Source organism: Dreissena polymorpha, chromosome 13 (genome assembly GCF_020536995.1).
Source record: "Dreissena polymorpha isolate Duluth1 chromosome 13, UMN_Dpol_1.0, whole genome shotgun sequence".
NCBI lineage: Eukaryota > Metazoa > Mollusca > Bivalvia > Myida > Dreissenidae > Dreissena > Dreissena polymorpha.
Window position 1 is genome coordinate 61,215,371 of NC_068367.1, and position 18,792 is coordinate 61,234,162.

The 18,792-nt window shown below is 34.7% G+C and overlaps 1 protein-coding gene across 1 annotated transcript in view; it reads right to left on the minus strand.

Annotated features, from left to right (window-relative positions):
* Positions 1 to 18,792, minus strand: part of LOC127856605 (sorting nexin-13-like) — a 70,342-nt gene that overhangs the window by 35,728 nt on the left and 15,822 nt on the right. The window contains exons 8-16 of the mRNA XM_052392914.1: positions 17,643 to 17,731; positions 15,036 to 15,119; positions 11,025 to 11,166; positions 10,125 to 10,325; positions 8,823 to 8,878; positions 7,271 to 7,396; positions 4,926 to 5,030; positions 4,305 to 4,422; positions 772 to 797 (exon numbers count right to left, since the gene is read on the minus strand). Coding sequence (XP_052248874.1) covers positions 772 to 797; positions 4,305 to 4,422; positions 4,926 to 5,030; positions 7,271 to 7,396; positions 8,823 to 8,878; positions 10,125 to 10,325; positions 11,025 to 11,166; positions 15,036 to 15,119; positions 17,643 to 17,731 — 947 coding nt within the window. The remainder of the gene's footprint in view (positions 1 to 771; positions 798 to 4,304; positions 4,423 to 4,925; positions 5,031 to 7,270; positions 7,397 to 8,822; positions 8,879 to 10,124; positions 10,326 to 11,024; positions 11,167 to 15,035; positions 15,120 to 17,642; positions 17,732 to 18,792) is intronic.

The following is an 18,792-nucleotide window of genomic DNA, read 5'->3' on the forward strand; positions in this document are numbered from 1 at the left end:
GGTGACAGGGTTTTAAAAATATTTGACCTGGTGACACATGAGATCCAGATTTGAAATCAGCCAAGATATTGTCAAGATAAACATTCTAACTAACTTTCATTAAGTTTGAGTCATGAATAAGGCAAGGTTTTTCTAAGACATGGTGACTTGCTTTTAGATGCTTACGAAACAGATTTAAAACTCGAACTAGAGATATATAATTTGTCCTGATAAATACTTGCACCAAGTTTCATCAAGATTGAGTAATAAATGCAGCCTCAAGAGTCTAGAATGGAAACAAGTTTTTTTAGAATCAATCTAGTAACCTAGTCTTTGTATGCACGTGACCCAGATTCGAACTTGGTCTAGATAAACATTCTGACAATTATATACTGTTTACATTCAAACAAACTACATGAATACCAACTGTGTAATGATATTATTATATGAAACTGATAAATATTTGCTACTTTATAAACCCTGCAACCAACAGAAATTTTATCCCGCAAACATATTAGAAACTCAAATGAGCACAGAAAACACGCTATATTTATTAATAAATAGAGTAATGAATTAGTCCATATCAAAATTAACATGTATCAGCATGTTGTGAAGTAAAACCTCAATTCAAATACATTCATTGTTATTAAAATCACAAGTAGCTAAAGACAAAAACACCAACTTAACAAGAGTGAGCACATTGTTAAGGAGAACTAAAATTTCATAGTTTATTGAATTACAGCGAACAAATCATTTAAGGCACAATAAAAATGCAATAAAACATCAACTTACAACATCAGAAGAACTCATGGCTAGGGCTGGAAGCAAAAACAACAAGAACACATGCAGACATGCTGATTAAAAAAAATTACACATTTGTAAGATGTTTAATATCTTTCCATGTGTTCACAAAAATGTTCAAGGCTGACATTAATGTATGCTGATATGCTACTTGATTTTCATAATACTTTGGTTCAAAAACCAGGTCATAAAATGAGCTGCGTTCTGAGAAAACTGGGCTTAATGCATGTGCATAAAGTGTCGTCCCAGATTAGCCTATGCAGTCCGCACAGGCTTATAAGGGACAACACTTTCCGCTTTTGTGACATTTGTCGTTAAAATGAAGTCTCTTCTTAGCAAAAATCCAATTTAGGCGGAAAGTGTCGTCCCTGATTAGCCTGTGAGGACTGCACAGGCTAATCTGGGACAACACTTTACGCACATGCATTATGACCAGTGTTCTCAAAACGTGACTCAAATTTTCTGCTCTTACTCTGACCTTGTTTTGTAAATTTTTCACTGAATTTGATACCTACTCGACAAATTCTGGACATCTTAAACTATATTTGAACTTTGAACGTAAACATGAACCTCTTTGTGAATACATGGGCCCTGTATCAGGGATATTCTCTATTTTTCTGATTAACTCAGAACACAAGATTCATATTTCCACTAACTTGATTATATAGAATATCAGTCAGATTATGAACAAACAATCTAAAATTTCACCTGTAAGAATATTCAAATATTATTCCTCAAACTCAAGGTTGAGTCAGACTCATAACTATTAAAAACCATTTGTCAACATTAAATTGAACATCATCGAAAACTTCATCATGAAAATTGGAATCAAACTCAAAAGTTGAGTCCGAATATTAGCTTAAGCATGTTCGTGATATCAGGCCCCGGCAAGGTACCAACACAAAGCATGCTTTAATAAAGTACGATGTATATTGTCTAAAAGATAAATTAACAACACTGACCATGCATGTAGTATAATGTAGCAAGTTGAAACAATAAAAAATTGGAACATGGGAAAGGCCAGTTTTGACCCCAAGGGTGTTTTTGAACAAAGTTTGTATAGAACCACACAATTATCTTACATACAATCCTTTGGGCCTTATGATTTCAGAGGACAAGATAATTCAAATACTTTGCTATACAAGTGTACATGTGAGTCTACATAATCTGTAGGACTTTTTGGACTTAATTAAAGTGATATGATGGCAGTTAAAACAAATTTTGGAAAGCGCATTGAACAACTAGTTTAACTAATATGCAACATAAATTGAGTTACATTCTTTTTCACTGAGCCCAGTACAAAGATAGCAAGAAAATAAGTAGTTTGGCTATTAAATTAGCAACATGATTTTGGTACAAGAGGGCACCTGTTCCTAATTAGGCAATCTTATTCAACATCGCTTTTACATAATTTATCTAACTCAACAATATTATTTCATGCAAACAAATTTACTCCATTGAGAACTTTGAAAACATTCTTTATGATTTTATAATCAAGCATTTCATAGCAATTATAACGCAATTCAACGCAATATGCTTTGGTGCGTTTGTTTTCTTTAAATACAAGCACCTTAAATAATGTGTATATATTTAATGCAATATATTTTAAATAGACTTTGTGTGAAACAATCTGTACTAGGAAATTTCACAAGCAAAAATACAAATGACTTTCCCCAAAAGCAGCGCATTCTAAGCTTTATTTACACCACACTCATAAAGAATATTTTCACACCACATAAGTTATAAATAAAATTATGCAGATCACATTCACATACTCTTAACCAAATTATATGTCGCACTGAAAGAAAAAAATGAAAACAGTTATAATAATAACTTTAACATCAATTTCATGAAGGCTATACAATTCCATAAGGTTTATATTATTCTTAATCTCTCATTTTTGGCTACACAAAACCAAGTGAGACAGAATCAGCTCAACTTGTATTCATAACTATTGTTGCCTGTGTTCGATTCTATATAATATTTTAAAGGGACCTTTTCACATTTTGGTAAATTGACAAAATTTAAAAAAAAAGGTTTCAGATTCGCAAATTTTTGTTGTACTTATGATATTTGTGAGGAAACAGTAGTAATGAACATTTACCATGCTCTAAAATATCCATTATATGCATCTTTTGACGATTTAAAAACCTGAAAATTATCAAGCATTGCAACGCAAAAAACAATGGAAGAATTTGGAGAGTTCTGTTGTTGTCGTTATATTTTGTGACACTAAGAGGATTGCTTCTATAAAGTATACATCACTCATTTTATGAGCATGGATGGCAGAGTGGTCTAAGCGTTAGACTTTTACTCCAGAGTTCAGTGGTTCGAGCCCAGTTAAGGGTTCCTTTTATTTCTTTCTTTAATTTTATTATTGTTTTTTTTAATGGAGCTTTTTAGATCCAATGTTTACATTTATCAATATAAAGTATTTAATGACAAACTTCAATATCTGCCAAAATCTGTGAAAAGGTCCCTTTAAAGGGATCTTTTCACGCTTTGGTAAATTGACAAAATTGAAAAAAGTTGTTTCAGATTCGCAAATTTTCGTTTTAGTTATGATATTTGTGAGGAAACAGTAATACTGAACATTTACCATGGTCTAATATAGCCATTATATGCATCTTTTGACGATTTTAAAACCTAAAAATTATAAAGCGTTGCAACGCGAAACGATTGAATAATTTGGAGAGTTCTATTTTTGTCGTTAAATTTTGTGAAACTACGAAGATTGCTTATATAAGGTATAAAATACGTCAAGTATGTGTACTCGGCGGAATAGCTCAGTAGGCTAAAGCGTTTTTACTTCAGGACTCTGGCAGGACTCCACGGGTCACTGGTTCAAAACCTGCTCCGGGCAATGTTCTTTTCCTTTTTTTAATTTTATTCTTGATTTTTTACTGAAGCCTTTACGATCCAATGTTTACATTTATCAATATAAAGCATTAAATGAATGAATTAAAAAATGCCAAAATCTGTGAAAAGGCCCCTTTAAATAATTCAATCATTACCAGTGGCAGATTCAGAAAAAACTCACACAAAATCTTAAATACATGTATACAATCCTAAGGCCAACAGTAACCATTGTACCATAGTTTTAATGATCAGCTTCATTTCAGGCTGTGATGAACACTACTTTTATTTACTTTCTTCTGTTTTTAAACACATAATTGTTAATATCATACGATTAAAAAAAACAACAAGAGATGTGTTTGTCAGAAACACAATGCCCCCTTCTGCGCCGCTTTGAAGCCATATATTTGACATTTGACCTTGAAGGATGACCTGTACCTTTCATCACTCAAAATGTGCAGCTCCATGAAATACACATGCATGCAAAACATCAAGTTGCTATCTGAAGTGATATTTTTCGAAACCTAAATGCAAAGTGTGAGGGAAAGACAGACAGACAGACGGACGGTCCGATCACTATATGCCCTCCTTTGGGGGCATACAAATTTAAAGGTTTGACAAGTATCTATTATTTTTGTGAAAATCAATGATTTAACATTATCACTTACAGTCCTCAATGCTGATGGAGTCCATGCTGTTGAAGCCCAAGTCGTCCAAGACCTTCACGTAGGCCGCACTCTGTATGAACGCCTCATAATACTGCTCTCCGTGTAGCATCTGGTACACCTGTAGCAGAGATGGGGCAATATTTAACCCTTTACCTCTAAGATACGTATTTTCACGCATTTGTAGTCCCTCAGAGAAATATATTTAATTTAAGACTTTTCTTACTAGATTCAAGTTTTTAAGGCTTTATTTCCAAACCTTAGATACTGATGAGCAGCAAAAAGCTTACAATCTGAACAGACTGCGAGTAACTCGCAGGCTGTTCTGGTTTAATGCTGTTTGCACAAAGCCATTTTCACTTTGCTTCTGAGTGGGAAAGGGTTAAAGGTAGCAAGTTGTAAGTGTTTAAAGGTTTAAAGATTGCATGTTTTGAGAGGAAATTTGTATGGCCATGGCCTGTAACTTCACCAAAATTCAATTGACTGTTACGAAACTCGGACTTGATTTGTACGTCATGTAGGTAGACTCACATACCATAGATCAGGTTAATATCTGAAAGCGTAAACGAAAAAAACTCTAAGAAAGGGGTCAAACCTAAAATAAATAGGTTTAAACTAAATTACCCTTGCTTGCACTTCATCAAAGATGTCCGCCTTCATCTGCTTATTTTTTATTTTTGCTGCACATCTTTTCAAGATGTCTGGCTCTATCCTAACCCGTGATGATGCCTGAAATGACAACAGAAATCCAGGGGTCAAAATTCATAAACATCGTATGAGAATTTTAACAACAGAAATTCAGGGGCACATTCCATAAAAATTGTATGTCAAATTTTAACAACAGAAATCCAGGCCCACATTTCATAAACATTGTATGTACAATTTTAACAACAGAAATCCAGTGGCAACATTCTATAAACATTGTATGTAGAATTTTAACAACAGAAATTCAGGGCCACATTCTATAAACATTGTATGTTAAATTTTAACAACAGAAATTTAGAGACATATTCCATAAACATCGTATGTAGAATTTTAACAACAGAAATCCAGGGGCCACAGTACATAAACGTCGCATGTAGGATCTTATCTCATAATTGCCAACAAAGGCACTTTTTTTAAAGCTTTTTATTCCATTCAAAAACTAATTGTTGCTTCGCAGGCCTTTCCCCAGGTCTTTTGTTCATGCACTGGGGCAAAGACCTGAAATTTGTCATAGATTAAATTTTATTTAAATTTATTTTATGTGTTATATATTTATTTCCACATAACTTCAGAGTTAAAACAACCACAAAAAGATACTATCTTTATTTTAAGACAGAGGTTACCTCTGATTAGGAAATTAGTTCATCTGAGCTTAAAGACTCTGTAGGAAAAGGAATGGTTTTGGGGTTTAAAGTCCTTCAACACATAACGATGCATTATGTGAGGACAAAAAACGAAATACAGTTTAATTCTCAACTTACTGATAAGACCTCAAAGCAATGATCTTCTTTAAAATATATGTATATAATCTTAATTATATGGCAAATGTTCTAAGGGTAAGGGTAACCCTGGCTCACTTTAAGTGCCAAATGCCTCAATAGTATCATTTTGGCCAAAAAATGGTCTTGAAAAAAATAAATCTCGATGTCCTCTACTGATGTATAAATTTGTATTACAATAAATTGCACTACGCTTTCAAAAGAAAATTAAATGAATGACAATAACCCTATAAATACATGTATCAAAGAACTACTTTGCACTCTTTCTTAAAGTTTTTATCAAAATCTTTACATGAACTTTCTTTTGAATCTGTTAAATATATTTTTAGTTATGATCTACACAGTAAAATAGCACTTTGTACATTGGTTCTGCAAACACAAAACAAAGAAATAACTAAAACAAGGGACAAAATTGTCATAAAACCAGGTTTTCATTGTGAAAAAAAAATCTGATAAAGGGAGAAAACTCAAACTGAACTTTTGAAATGAACAAACAAAATTAACCCCTTTGTAAGTTTGTTTTTTAAAAAAAATCTATTTTTAGTCGTGGCGACCTTGACATTGGAGATATTGACGTGATTCTTTCGTGCGACACACCGTCCCATGATGGTGAACAAATGTGCCAAATGATTTTAAAATCTCACAATGAATGACATAGTTATGGCCAGGACAAGCTCATTTATGGCCATTTTTGACCTTTGAACTCAAAGTGTGACCTTGACCTTGGAGATATCGACGTAATTATTTCGTGTGACACACCGTCCAATGATGGTGAACAAATGTGCCAAATGATTTTAAAATCTGACAATGAACGACATAGTTATGGCCCGGACAAGCTTGTTCTGCCAGCCCGCCAGCCAGCCAGCCAGCCCGCCCACATTCGCCAATCTAATAACCAGTTTTTTCCTTCGGAAAACCTGGTTAAAAATACTAAATCTCTACACTACATATCTATGAAGTTTCATCTCAATATCTTTAATTGTAATAAAATTTATGAGTGCACAAGACAATCACAAAATGGAAATCAACATTGAATAGTCATAGTACTTGTATTCTGCACTTTCTCTCTAAGCTCTTTTTTTACATATTTAGTTACGTTTCAATCCATTATATCCTATTTAATTTATGTTTCCCAAACACAAAAATAGTGTATGTAATGTTGTTTTGCACAAAAAAATAATAATGGACAATCACTCAATTCAAAAATCTTATAGAGAGAAATATGGTCTGTAATCTTAAACTCTGAACTTCTCTTGAAAACCCACTTTAATCAAATAAAATTCCATTAAAATCCCGTCAATACTTATTGACTTATGTTCTGCACAAGTATCGGAACAGATTGACGGACAGAAGGTTAGAAAGATGGAAGGACGGACTATGAAATTGCTATATAACTCCCTTCAGGAGCATAAGAAATGTACACAAATTCTACAGCAATTATTTGATTCCTGATTTGTCTTTCTGTGGCTTTATGTTTGAACCAACCTTTTCAGACAAATACTGATTGTAAATGATGTTCACTTGATTCCGCAGTGGCTCTAGGTCGTAACCGTCTCCATTCCCATGGTTACCGGCCTCCTTGAGCTGTTGTTCTGCAGCTGCCCTAAAGCCCTGCAATGATGATACCCATTCTCAATTCACAGGACTGACACTACTCATGGTTTAAAGGCAAAACTATGGCCTATGGCCTAAGATTGGGAGACCAGTCTTGCAATTAGTTCTAGCATAATGGATTACATGAGCCTAGCACTGAGAATGCTGAGCTAAATACATCGCCTAAAAGTGTTGTCTGAACAGGCTAATCTGGGACGATACTTTTTGCCTAAACTTGATTTTTGCTAAAAAGACGCTTACTTGGAACTAAAAAAATACAATAAAGGCAGAAGGTGAAGTCACTGCGTAGCCTAATTTAGGATGACACTTAACCCTTTGCATGCTGGGAAATTTGTTGTCTGCTAAAATGTTGTCTGCTGAATTTCTAAAATTAGCATTTTCTTCGATTTTTTTTCAAAGAATACTATCAGAATAGCAAAAAGTTTGGATCCTGATGAGACGCCACGTTCTGTCGCGTCTCATCTGGATCCAAACTGTTTGCAAAGGCCTTCAAAATTTGGTTCCAGCACTGAAAGAGTTAAAAGCACATGCATTGAGCCCAGTATTACCTGAAGTGATACGCATTCTCAATTCACAGGACAGACAGTTCTCATGGATGTAGTTTTTGTCATAATTATTTAAAGCGGATTATTTCGAGGTTTCAAACACCAAAAGCAAAACATTCAGTGTTTGATTTCAAGGCAAAACCATAGACTTTACTGGCTATAGCCTAAGACAGTGAGACAACTCTTGCAATAATTTCTAGAATTTTGCCTACAATTGGTCCATGTTATTTACCCGTTACCAGTCATCTTAAACTGGACATGTTGAGATTTTAAGCAGCTGAGCAGGCTGGATTGTTGTAGCTTCAATGGTGTGCCCGACGTGATAAGAAGGTCCCCAGTTTGATTTACACTCAGGGAGCCATCGCTAGATCCTTTCATAAGACACCAAGTACTGGTTTTACCCAAAAAACAGTCTCAAAAGCCCCTCAATTTAATTGTATCAAGCTTACATAAATATATTTAAACTAAACTAAGCAACTTTGCATAAACTACCAGTGCAGATATAAGGATTGTATAGGCATCAACATAACCTTGTCTCTGATAAATACAATAACATTGTATTTGATTGCCATTTCTTTATCAACTTAAACTAGTTAAACATAATTGCATAAACTACTGTAACGAAGCAGATATTAGGATCATATAGGCATCAACAAAACCTTCGGGTTCACAAATAAACACGAGAACATGGTGCTTGATTGCCATTTCTATATCAACTTAATATTTTTAAACATAATAAACATAACCTAAACATAATATTTTTAAGTACCAGGACAGATATATGGATCCAATAGGCATCAACAAAACTTTCGGTATCACTAATAAATACAATAATAATATGTTTAATTGTCTTTTGCCATTTCTTTATCAACACCTACCTCGATGTTAAGGTAGAAGAATAGCAGTTGCTGACCCCCAGCAAGGCCCATAAACTCTGAAATTGAATGATAACTTAGCTGTGAAATTGAATGATTACATAACTATGAAATTGAATGATAACAGAACTATGAAATTGAATGATAACAGAACTATGAAATTGAATAATAACAGAACTATGAAATTGAATGATAACAGAACTATGAAATAGAATGATAACTAAGCTGTGAAATTGAATGATAACTTAGCTGTGAAATTGAATGATTACATAACTATGAAATTGAATGATTACATAACTATGAAATTGAATGATAACAGAACTATGAAATTGAATGATAACAGAACTATAAAATTGAATGATAACTTAGCTGTGAAATTGAATGATAACTTAGCTGTGAAATTGAATGATTACAAAACTATGAACTTGAATGATAACTTTGTTGTGAAATTTAATGAGGACAGAACTATGAAATTGTATGATAACAGAACTATAAAATTGAATGAAAACAATACTCTAAAATTGAATGAAAACAAAACTCTAAAATTGAATGAAAACAAAACTCTAAAATTGAATGATATATTATTGCTAAACAATGTGCACTAATATGTCACTTTAAGTGAAAGATGGGTTTACTTTACAAAAAATATATTTTTCTTTAAATCTATTTTGCATACAAGTCAGTAACTGAGGTTTTATTACAAAGATTTCATACTTTTTCAGTTTCCAATATTATATAGTAAGGTGATATGCTATGATACTATTGGTAATTCATCTAAAAATTAACTTGACATGTGTGTGAGGGATATGCATGCCCCTACAGTTACATTTTGTCTCATAACTCCACTGATATAGAAAACAAAAATTAACTTGACTATGTGCATGTGCAAGTTAATACATTCTAAAGTTTCTACCCTCTTGCAGCAATACTTTTTTAGTTATGTGTGCCACTTGTTAACTCCTAATCTATTCATACAGGTTGCAAGTTAACATGCTGGTCTGTAGGTTTGTAAAAAAACACCACCCTGGTAGCCATTCTTACTACTTAAAGCGCCACACAAAAATCCAATAGACCGATGGACAGACAAAGCCAAATCTATATGCCCTACCCCACTAAAAAAGATGGCAAAAAATTGCTGAAGACAGTAAGACAAAATGAAGACACTTAATAATGACAAGGAGCATACTCTATCCATCCATCAATCAGAAAATTACAATTTTTATTAGAATTAAAAAGCAATAGTTTTTGTTGACATCATTCAATAAAACTCTTCCAAACAACTGCAAAGCAAGGACCCTTTTTTACCTATAAAGGCCTCCAGGGCTTTGTTATTGTTAATAATGTCTTCTAAGCTGAGGACAAACTGTGTCGCCCCTGAACGCATGTGCTCTGGAACATCCGGGGCAAACTCTGTATCATCGATTCCCTGACGTAACCGTTTGATCTTTTCTTCGCACAGGTTCTTTACGAACAGCAGGCTGTTGAGGTTTTGCTTTATTTGTACATCTGAAAAGTAGAAATGCTCCCTGGATGATCAGGATCAACACTTCCACCAAAGCAGTGTTTTTTTTATTCAAAATCGGGCCCCGTAACAAGACCCATTCCCAATGGAAAAAAGTATATATTTTTCCCAAATGGGAGCTAAAAATTCCTAAAAGGAATATGTTATCCAAAAATATTTTTTTTTTATATCTCAATATTTTGTTCATCTCCCATCCATATAAGTTCAACCTTAGTCAATATAACACTGGACACACTTGTATTCTCAATTTTGAAGCATTTTTTAGCAAAACAACACAACACTCAATTCCCAATTTTAGTCAAAATGCCGCAAATTTTCCCAATCCAAAGGGACCCGGCCCAATTCCCAAAACGGTGGAACAAAAACAATGCACCAATGGCTAGCAAGCCCCAATAACAATGGCTAACATTCATTACTACTTTTCATAGCATAAACGTATCAGTCTGTTGTTATATCAACCATAGTTACAAATAGCATACAGACTTAAGTTAAACATTAATTTATATTTGATAAGCTATAGCTATTATACTAGTATATTTCTCATACACCACAGTTGAGTTGAAACATATTTATTTTCACATCTTACAGACTGCACAGTCTAATCTGGGAGGGCACTTAACATGCATGCATTAAGCCCAGTTTTCCCAGATTGAGGCTAAATGTGTGAATATGTGACAACTTACCATCACTACCACCGGTATCCTTTGAGCGCCACTTGGCGATATCACAGTCGAGAATTTCTATCACAGAGTCCAGCTCGGGGATGCTATCTGTCGTCTTTATCACAGACATAAACATCTCATTAGTAAACGACCCTTCTCGGCACTGTAAAGAAAACAGTTTTATTGAAATTGCGAAACTCATTAGCTCTCTCAATGTTGCAGCATTCAAATAAAAAGCATACAAAGACCTTAATATGTGATAAGACTTAGTGTTTTTAACCACATGTTGGAAAATAGCTTTTCTGTTTTAGTTGAAACAAGATGTGTTTGTGAAACACAATGTCCCCCTATATGACGTTTGACCTTGAAGGATGACCTTGACTATGTGAAGGATGACCTTGACCTTTCACCACTCAAAATGTGCAGGTCCATGAGATACACATGCATGCCAAATATCAAGTTGCTATCTTCAATATTGCAAAAGTATTCATAAAATAAGTGATTTGGGCCACATATATTTGACCTCTGACCTTGAAGGATGACCTTGACCTTGTGAAGGATGACCTTGACCTTTCACCACTCAAAATGTGCAGCTCCATGAAATGCATGTGCATGCCAAATATCAAGTTGCTATCTTCAATATTGCAAAAGTATTTATAAAATAAGCGATTTGGGCCACATATATTTGACCTCTGACCTTGAAGGATGACCTTGACCTTGACCTTTCACCACTCAAAATGTGCAGCTCCATGAGATACATATGCATGCCAAATATCAAGTTGCTATCTTCAATATTGCAAAAGTATTCATAAAATGAGCGATTTTGGCCACATATATTTGACCTCTGACCTTGAAGGATGACCTTGACCTTGAACTTTCACCACTCAAAATGTGCAGCTTCATGAGATACACATGCATGCCAAATATGAAGTTGCTATCTTCAATATAGCAAAAGTTATTGCAAAATGTTAAAGTTGGCGCAAACAGACCAACAGACAGACCAACAGACCAACAGACAGACCAACAGACAGACCAACAGACAGACCAACAGACCAACAGACAGGGCAAAAACAATATGTCCCCCACTACTATAGTGGGGGACATAAAAACTAAATCTTAGGTACAATAAGGGCCAATTTATGACACATACACACAGCAAGTAGTGGTAATAGTAAACAAAATTTCTTTATACTAGGTCTCCAAATTGTTTCTCCAAACACAGGTCTCCTAATGCAGGTCAATGTCAAGGTTGAAATGAGGTATGGGTGACATGGGTCAATGTCAAGGTTGAAATGAGGTATGGGTGATATGGGTCAATGTCAAGGTTGAAATGAGGTATGGGTGATATGGGTCAATGTTAAGGTTGAAATAAGGTATGGGTGATATGGGTCAATGTCAAGGTTGAAATGAGGTATGGGTGATATGGGTCAATGTCAATGTTGAAATGATGTATGGGTGATATGGGTCAATGTCAAGGTTGAAATGAGGTATGGGTGATATGGGTCAGTGTCAAGGTAAAAATGAGGTTAAGTTGATATGGGTCAATGTCAAGGTTGAAATGAGGTAGGTGTGATATGGGTCAATGTCAAGGTTGAAATGAGGTATGGATGATATGGGTCAATGTCAAGGTTGAAATGAGGTATGGGTGATATGGGTCAATGTCAAGGTTGAAATAAGGTATGGGTGATATAGGTCAATGTCAAGGTTGAAATAAGGTATGGATGATATGGGTCAATGTCAAGGTTGAAATGAGGTATGGGTGATATGGGTCAATGTCAAGTTTGAAATGAGGTAGGGGTGATATGGGTCAATGTCAAGGCTGAAATGAGGTATGGATGATATGGGTCAATGTCAAGTTTGAAATGAGGTATGGATGATATGGGTCAATGTCAAGTTTGAAATGAGGTATGGGTGATATGGGTCAATGTCAAGGTTGAAATGAGGTATGGGTGATATGGGTCAATGTCAAGGTTGAAATGAGGTATGGATGATATGGGTCAATGTCAAGGTTGAAATGAGGTATGGATGATATGGGTCTATGTCAAGTTTGAAATGAGGTATGGATGATATGGGTCAATGTCAAGTTTGAAATGAGGTATGGGTGATATGGGTCAATAACAAGGTTGAAATGAGGTATGGGTGATATGGGTCAATGTCAAGGTTGAAATGAGGTATGGATGATATGGGTCAATGTCAAGTTTGAAATGAGGTATGGATGATATGGGTCAATGTCAAGTTTAAATGAGGTATGAATGATAATGGTCAATGTCAAGTTTGAAATGAGGTATGGATGATATGGGTCAATGTCAAGGTTGAAATGAGGTGTGGGTGATATAGGTCAATGTCAAGGTTGAAATGAGGTATGTGTGATATGGGTAAATGTCAAGGTTGAAATGAGGTATGGGTGATATAGGTCAATGTCAAGGTTGAAATGAGGTATGAGTGATATGGGTCAATGTCAAGGTTGAAATCATGTATGGGTGATATGGGTCAATGTCAAGGTTGAAATCATGTATGGGTGATATGGGTCAATGTCAAGGTTGAAATGAGGTAGGGGTGATATGGGTCAGTGTCAAGGTAAAAATGAGGTATGGGTGATATGGGTCAATGTCAAGGTTGAAATGAGGTATGGATGATATGGGTCAATGTCAAGGTTGAAATGAGGTATGGCTGATATGGGTCAATGTCAAGGTTGAAATGAGGTATGGGTGATATGGGTCAATGTCAAGGTTGAAATGAGTTATGGGTGATATGGGTCAATGTCAAGGTTGAAATGAGTTATGGGTGATATGGGTCAATGTCAAGTTTGAAATGAGGTATGGGTGATATGGGTCAATGTCAAGGTTGAAATGAGGTATGGGTGATGTGGGTCAATGTCAAGTTTGATATGAGGTATGGGTAATATGGGTCAATGTCAAGGTTGAAATGAGGTATGGGTGATATGGGCTAATGTCAAGTTTGAAATGAGGTATGGGTGATATGGGTCAATGTCAAGGTTGAAATGAGGTATGGGTGATATGGGTTTATGTCAAGGTTGAAATGAGTTATGGGTGATATGGGTCAATGTCAAGGTTGAAATGAGGTATGGGTGATATGGGTCAATGTCAAGGTTGAAATGAGTTATGGGTGATATGGGTCAATGTCAAGGTTGAAATGAGGTATGGGTGATATGGGTCAATGTCAAGGTTGAAATGAGGTATGGGTGATATGGGTCAATGTCAAGGTTGAAATGAGGTAGGGGTGATATGGGTCAATGTCAAGGTTGAAATGAGGTATGGGTGATATGGGTCAATGTCAAGGTTGAAATGAGTTATGGGTGATATGGGTCAATGTCAAGGTTGAAATGAGGTATGGGTGATATGGGTCAATGTCAAGGTTGAAATGAGGTATGGGTGATATGGGTCAATGTCAAGGTTGAAATGAGGTAGGGGTGATATGGGTCAATGTCAAGGTTGAAATGAGGTATGGGTGATATGGGTCATTGTCAAGGTAAAAATGAGGTATGGGTGATATGGGTCAATGTCAAGGTTGAAATGAGGTAGGGGTGATATGGGTCAATGTCAAGGTTGAAATGAGGTATGGGTGATATGGGTCATTGTCAAGGTAAAAATGAGGTATGGGTGATATGGGTCAATTTCAAGGTAAAAATGAGGTATGGGTGATATGGGTCAGTGTCAAGGTTGAAATGAGTTATGGGTGATATGGGTCAGTGTCAAGGTTAAAAATTAACAAGTATTAAAGATTTGCAGGGAAGTGTTAGTGATACAAAAAGTTTTAGTTGGTATTATAATTAACAGAGAGTTTGGATCTACTGAATTAGTCCATAAGTAGGTCAATGTCAAGGTCAAAATGAGTTCAGGTAATTTGAGTATGTTGAGAGTTAATAAAATACATCCATGTAAGTATCAAAGCAGTGTAGCAAGCGGTTTTAATGCCAAAAAAACTGGTCATATTGGGTTAACAAAGAGTTTGGTATCCTTTGAAACTCAACTTAAAGGAGGGGAAATTAACTTCTGTGGCAGGAATCCTCACCATGAATGCGATGTATGAGTTGATGTAGTCTGTGTCAGACAGAAGATCAATGGTGGGAATGAAGATACCGTTGACAACTACTTCCTGTAACATTCAAACATGAAGATACCGTTGACAACAACTTCCTGTAACAGTAGAAAATGAAGAGGCATTCTATCAAAACAACTTCCGCCATTGAAGTGTTAGGTAACCAGTTAAATCTTGAATTCCAAAACGCATGAAGTAAATTTGAAAGATTTATATATATATATATATATATATATATATATATATATATATATATATATATATATATATATATATATATATATATATATATATATATATATAAGATTAGACCTAAGATAATAAAACAAAGCATAAAGGAGGCATAATCACACACCTTTTTTAGAAATATGGTTTCTGCAAGATAAATTTTCAAATTGTCTCACCTTTTATAAATGACTGACCTTATTTCATTTAGAAATCGTCAGCTTTAAAAAAAAAAAATCTTTTTTTAACAACTAATTCACCTCATAAATGTACAACAACACTGTTTGTTATATTTTTTAATAAGAGTGGCAAGATGGACCATAGGGTGCTAATCTGATTTCTTATTATTTAAATACGTAAATAATATAGATATGCAGTGTTCGAAATTTGCAATAGTCCGATAGCCCGGGGCTAGTTGATCTCGTTTCGGGCTACTGAATTTCCCTAGGTACTAGCCCGATCGGGCTAGTGATGTTTCCAACTTTTGCAAATTAAAAATGCTAAAAAATAGTATTTTCATCCATCGTTTGAACCATACCTATCGTTTATTTAGTGTCGTATCGCGTTTAATCTTTTTTTTTTGACACCATGCGTTTAAAATGCGGTACTTTCCGAAAACCGTACAATTCTATGAATGTCCGCCATTTTGAATTTGTAATTATCTATTGGCGAATTAAAGCATTTCAATATCATATTTTAAAAGAATATGTCAACCAAATTATATATTGATTGCGTAAATGCCAGGTTACTTTTTACTGGTTTTCATTTTTGGAAGTCAAACAATATGCATATTTTATTTCAGGTGCAAAAAACCTACCTCGATATGTTTTCGTACAGTCGTTTTCGGATACGGTATTATCCGTCGATTTTAATTTATTTTCAACATTCTTGATAAAAAAATTTAGACTGATAAATACATGCGGTGTTACGGATGGTCTGGTTTATGATTTTCGCATTGTACTCGCCAGAATTGGACCTAGAAAGACTATAAAAAAGAACAATAAGTAAGGGTGAGGGGACTCTGCCTTCTATTCGCTTTATCCTATGGCCTCAGACTCTCAGCTTAATTTTTTCGGATTTCAAATTTGGGACAATTGACACCTAAAAATAATTAAAAGACAGGATATAAACCTTTGCATCTTGACTGCATGTTAGGTATTGATTAACGAGTACCTGCATACATAAATATTATAATCGTATCGAGTCATCGAAATATTATAATAGCATTTCCAGTAAATTGGGATGAACTGTTATTTGCAATCCTTATCAATTACTTGCTAGCTGCAGTAAAAACTTTCCAGAACTGTCCAACATATAAACTTCTTTTTAAAACATGTGATAAACAGGCTAGTAAACTTTGGTACGGGCTAGTGAAAATTCCATCTGGTAGCCCGGACGGGCTAGTGGTTTCAAAAATGAAATTCGCACACTGGATATGTTACTAAATACTATGTTTTTACTGATATTATAAACTCCATTCTCTGAATATAATTGATGCAAATGCTTTGAACAAGGGTCATGATGTTAGATAAATAGTGAGTGTTAACGATTTTTTTTTTTTTTAATTGACCTAGTGACATAATTTTTGACCCAACATGAACCTGTTTGGAACTCAGATGATATATAATTGAAGCCATGTTCATAAAGAATGAGCAACACATGTGATTACTGGAGTGTTCAAAAGCTGTATCTCCAATTAGACCTACATACCTTCTTTTTGACCCAGCACGACCAGTTTTTATGAACTGAACTGGAATATTATTGGACAAAACTCATTAAGATTGGCCAAAAATGTTGCTTATATATAGCTTTTCCTAAATTATACCAAGTGACTTAGTTTTTGACCCCACATGAACCATTTTCTAATTTGGCACATTTATCATTAGGTTAAAGTTTCTGGAAGTTGCATGAAAATTGTTCAATACATGTGGCCTGCAGAGTGTTAACATAGTAAACATTGATTAGGACAATACACTTTGGACAAAGGCAATCCTCAGATCTATGTGTGCTAGAAATTGTGGTCTTTAACAATAACAAAAGGTCATGGGCCCTAAGGTGCTTACATGAGACCCCAAAAAAGTAGACTATTCTGAGAAATAAAAGTGACTTCCAGAGTATCAACATATTTTTTTAATTTGACCTAGAGACCTAGTTTTTGAGCTAACATGGACCATAAATGTGACTTTAACGTTTTACCACAGCTATATAAGGAAAAATGCCCCGCCATTTGGTGGTCATGTTTTTCATTCAACCAGCACCATTTTAAGACAAAGGTGATCACAAAAGCTCACCATGAGCACTGGTACTCAAGTGAGCTAAAAAACAGATATATAAAGAAAACCAATTTATACTTACACGTATAATATAGCGAAATGGCTTATTATTATAGTCCTCTATCGGTAGAAAAAGGAATAACAACACATCTGTGAGATCTTGAAGATATTCTGAAAATTTAAATTATGCAATAAAATTCAATAATACAAAATTTGTATGTTCTACTTTACTTTAATGAACTTTTACAACCTATTTTGTCATAAGTAATAAAATACGCAATACCTATATTTTAGGTTTGACAAATCTGTCAAATCTGACAAATCTGTCTGACATCTTTATTTACAAGCTAATATAATTTCAATAACAACAGAAATCACAAGAGGCCCCTGATAAATTTGATAAAGACTCTACTACCTTCCTGACCCTGCTGCTGCATTTCGCAGGCTTTTCCCCTGGTCATTTAAGCATAGAGGCACCACTGTGCCTGAATTTCCAAATCAAGGATACCCCTGTGCCTGAATTTCCAAATCAGGGATACCCCTGTGCCTGAATTTCTAAATCAGGGATACCCTTGTGCCTGAATTTCCAAAAAGTGTACCCCTGTGCCTGAATTTTTAATGCAGAAACAAACTTGTAACTAAATTTGCCATTTTTATCTATGTGCGCTTGTATTAGCTCTGTAGTACTGTAAAAATTTAATTTTATGAACAAAAGAAAAAATGGAACCAATTGCCAACTGTGGGTTTATGTCCCTGTGACTTAAGAAAATCTTGGGGAAAAGCCTGTTACAGCTTACATATGACAGTCCCTTTACAATACTAATATTAAGCAGGGATTCAAAAGCTGCACCAACTGATGTCCAACATAATCAGTAAATATCATGACATTGTGTTTATGTCAGTTTACAATGTATCAATTATTGATGATTGAATTGTTCCTATTAATATTACTGAAACATTTAAATTAAGACATACACAAATATACATCGCAATTTATCCTTCCTTAATTTACATGGCACATGTACACTGACAATAATGCCTAAATGCCCGCACCTTTAAACACATTGACTACAATCTATATTCTGAGGCAACAAAAACATAACAGCAAATTTTGTCCTCACTAGAGGTACTGTGCCTATTGAGGAAAAAAATGTGCGAGGAACCCTGAAATTGGGAAAATTGGCGTCATGAAATCTTCAGATTGGGAATAATGGTTCTTTTCAAATGCTTGG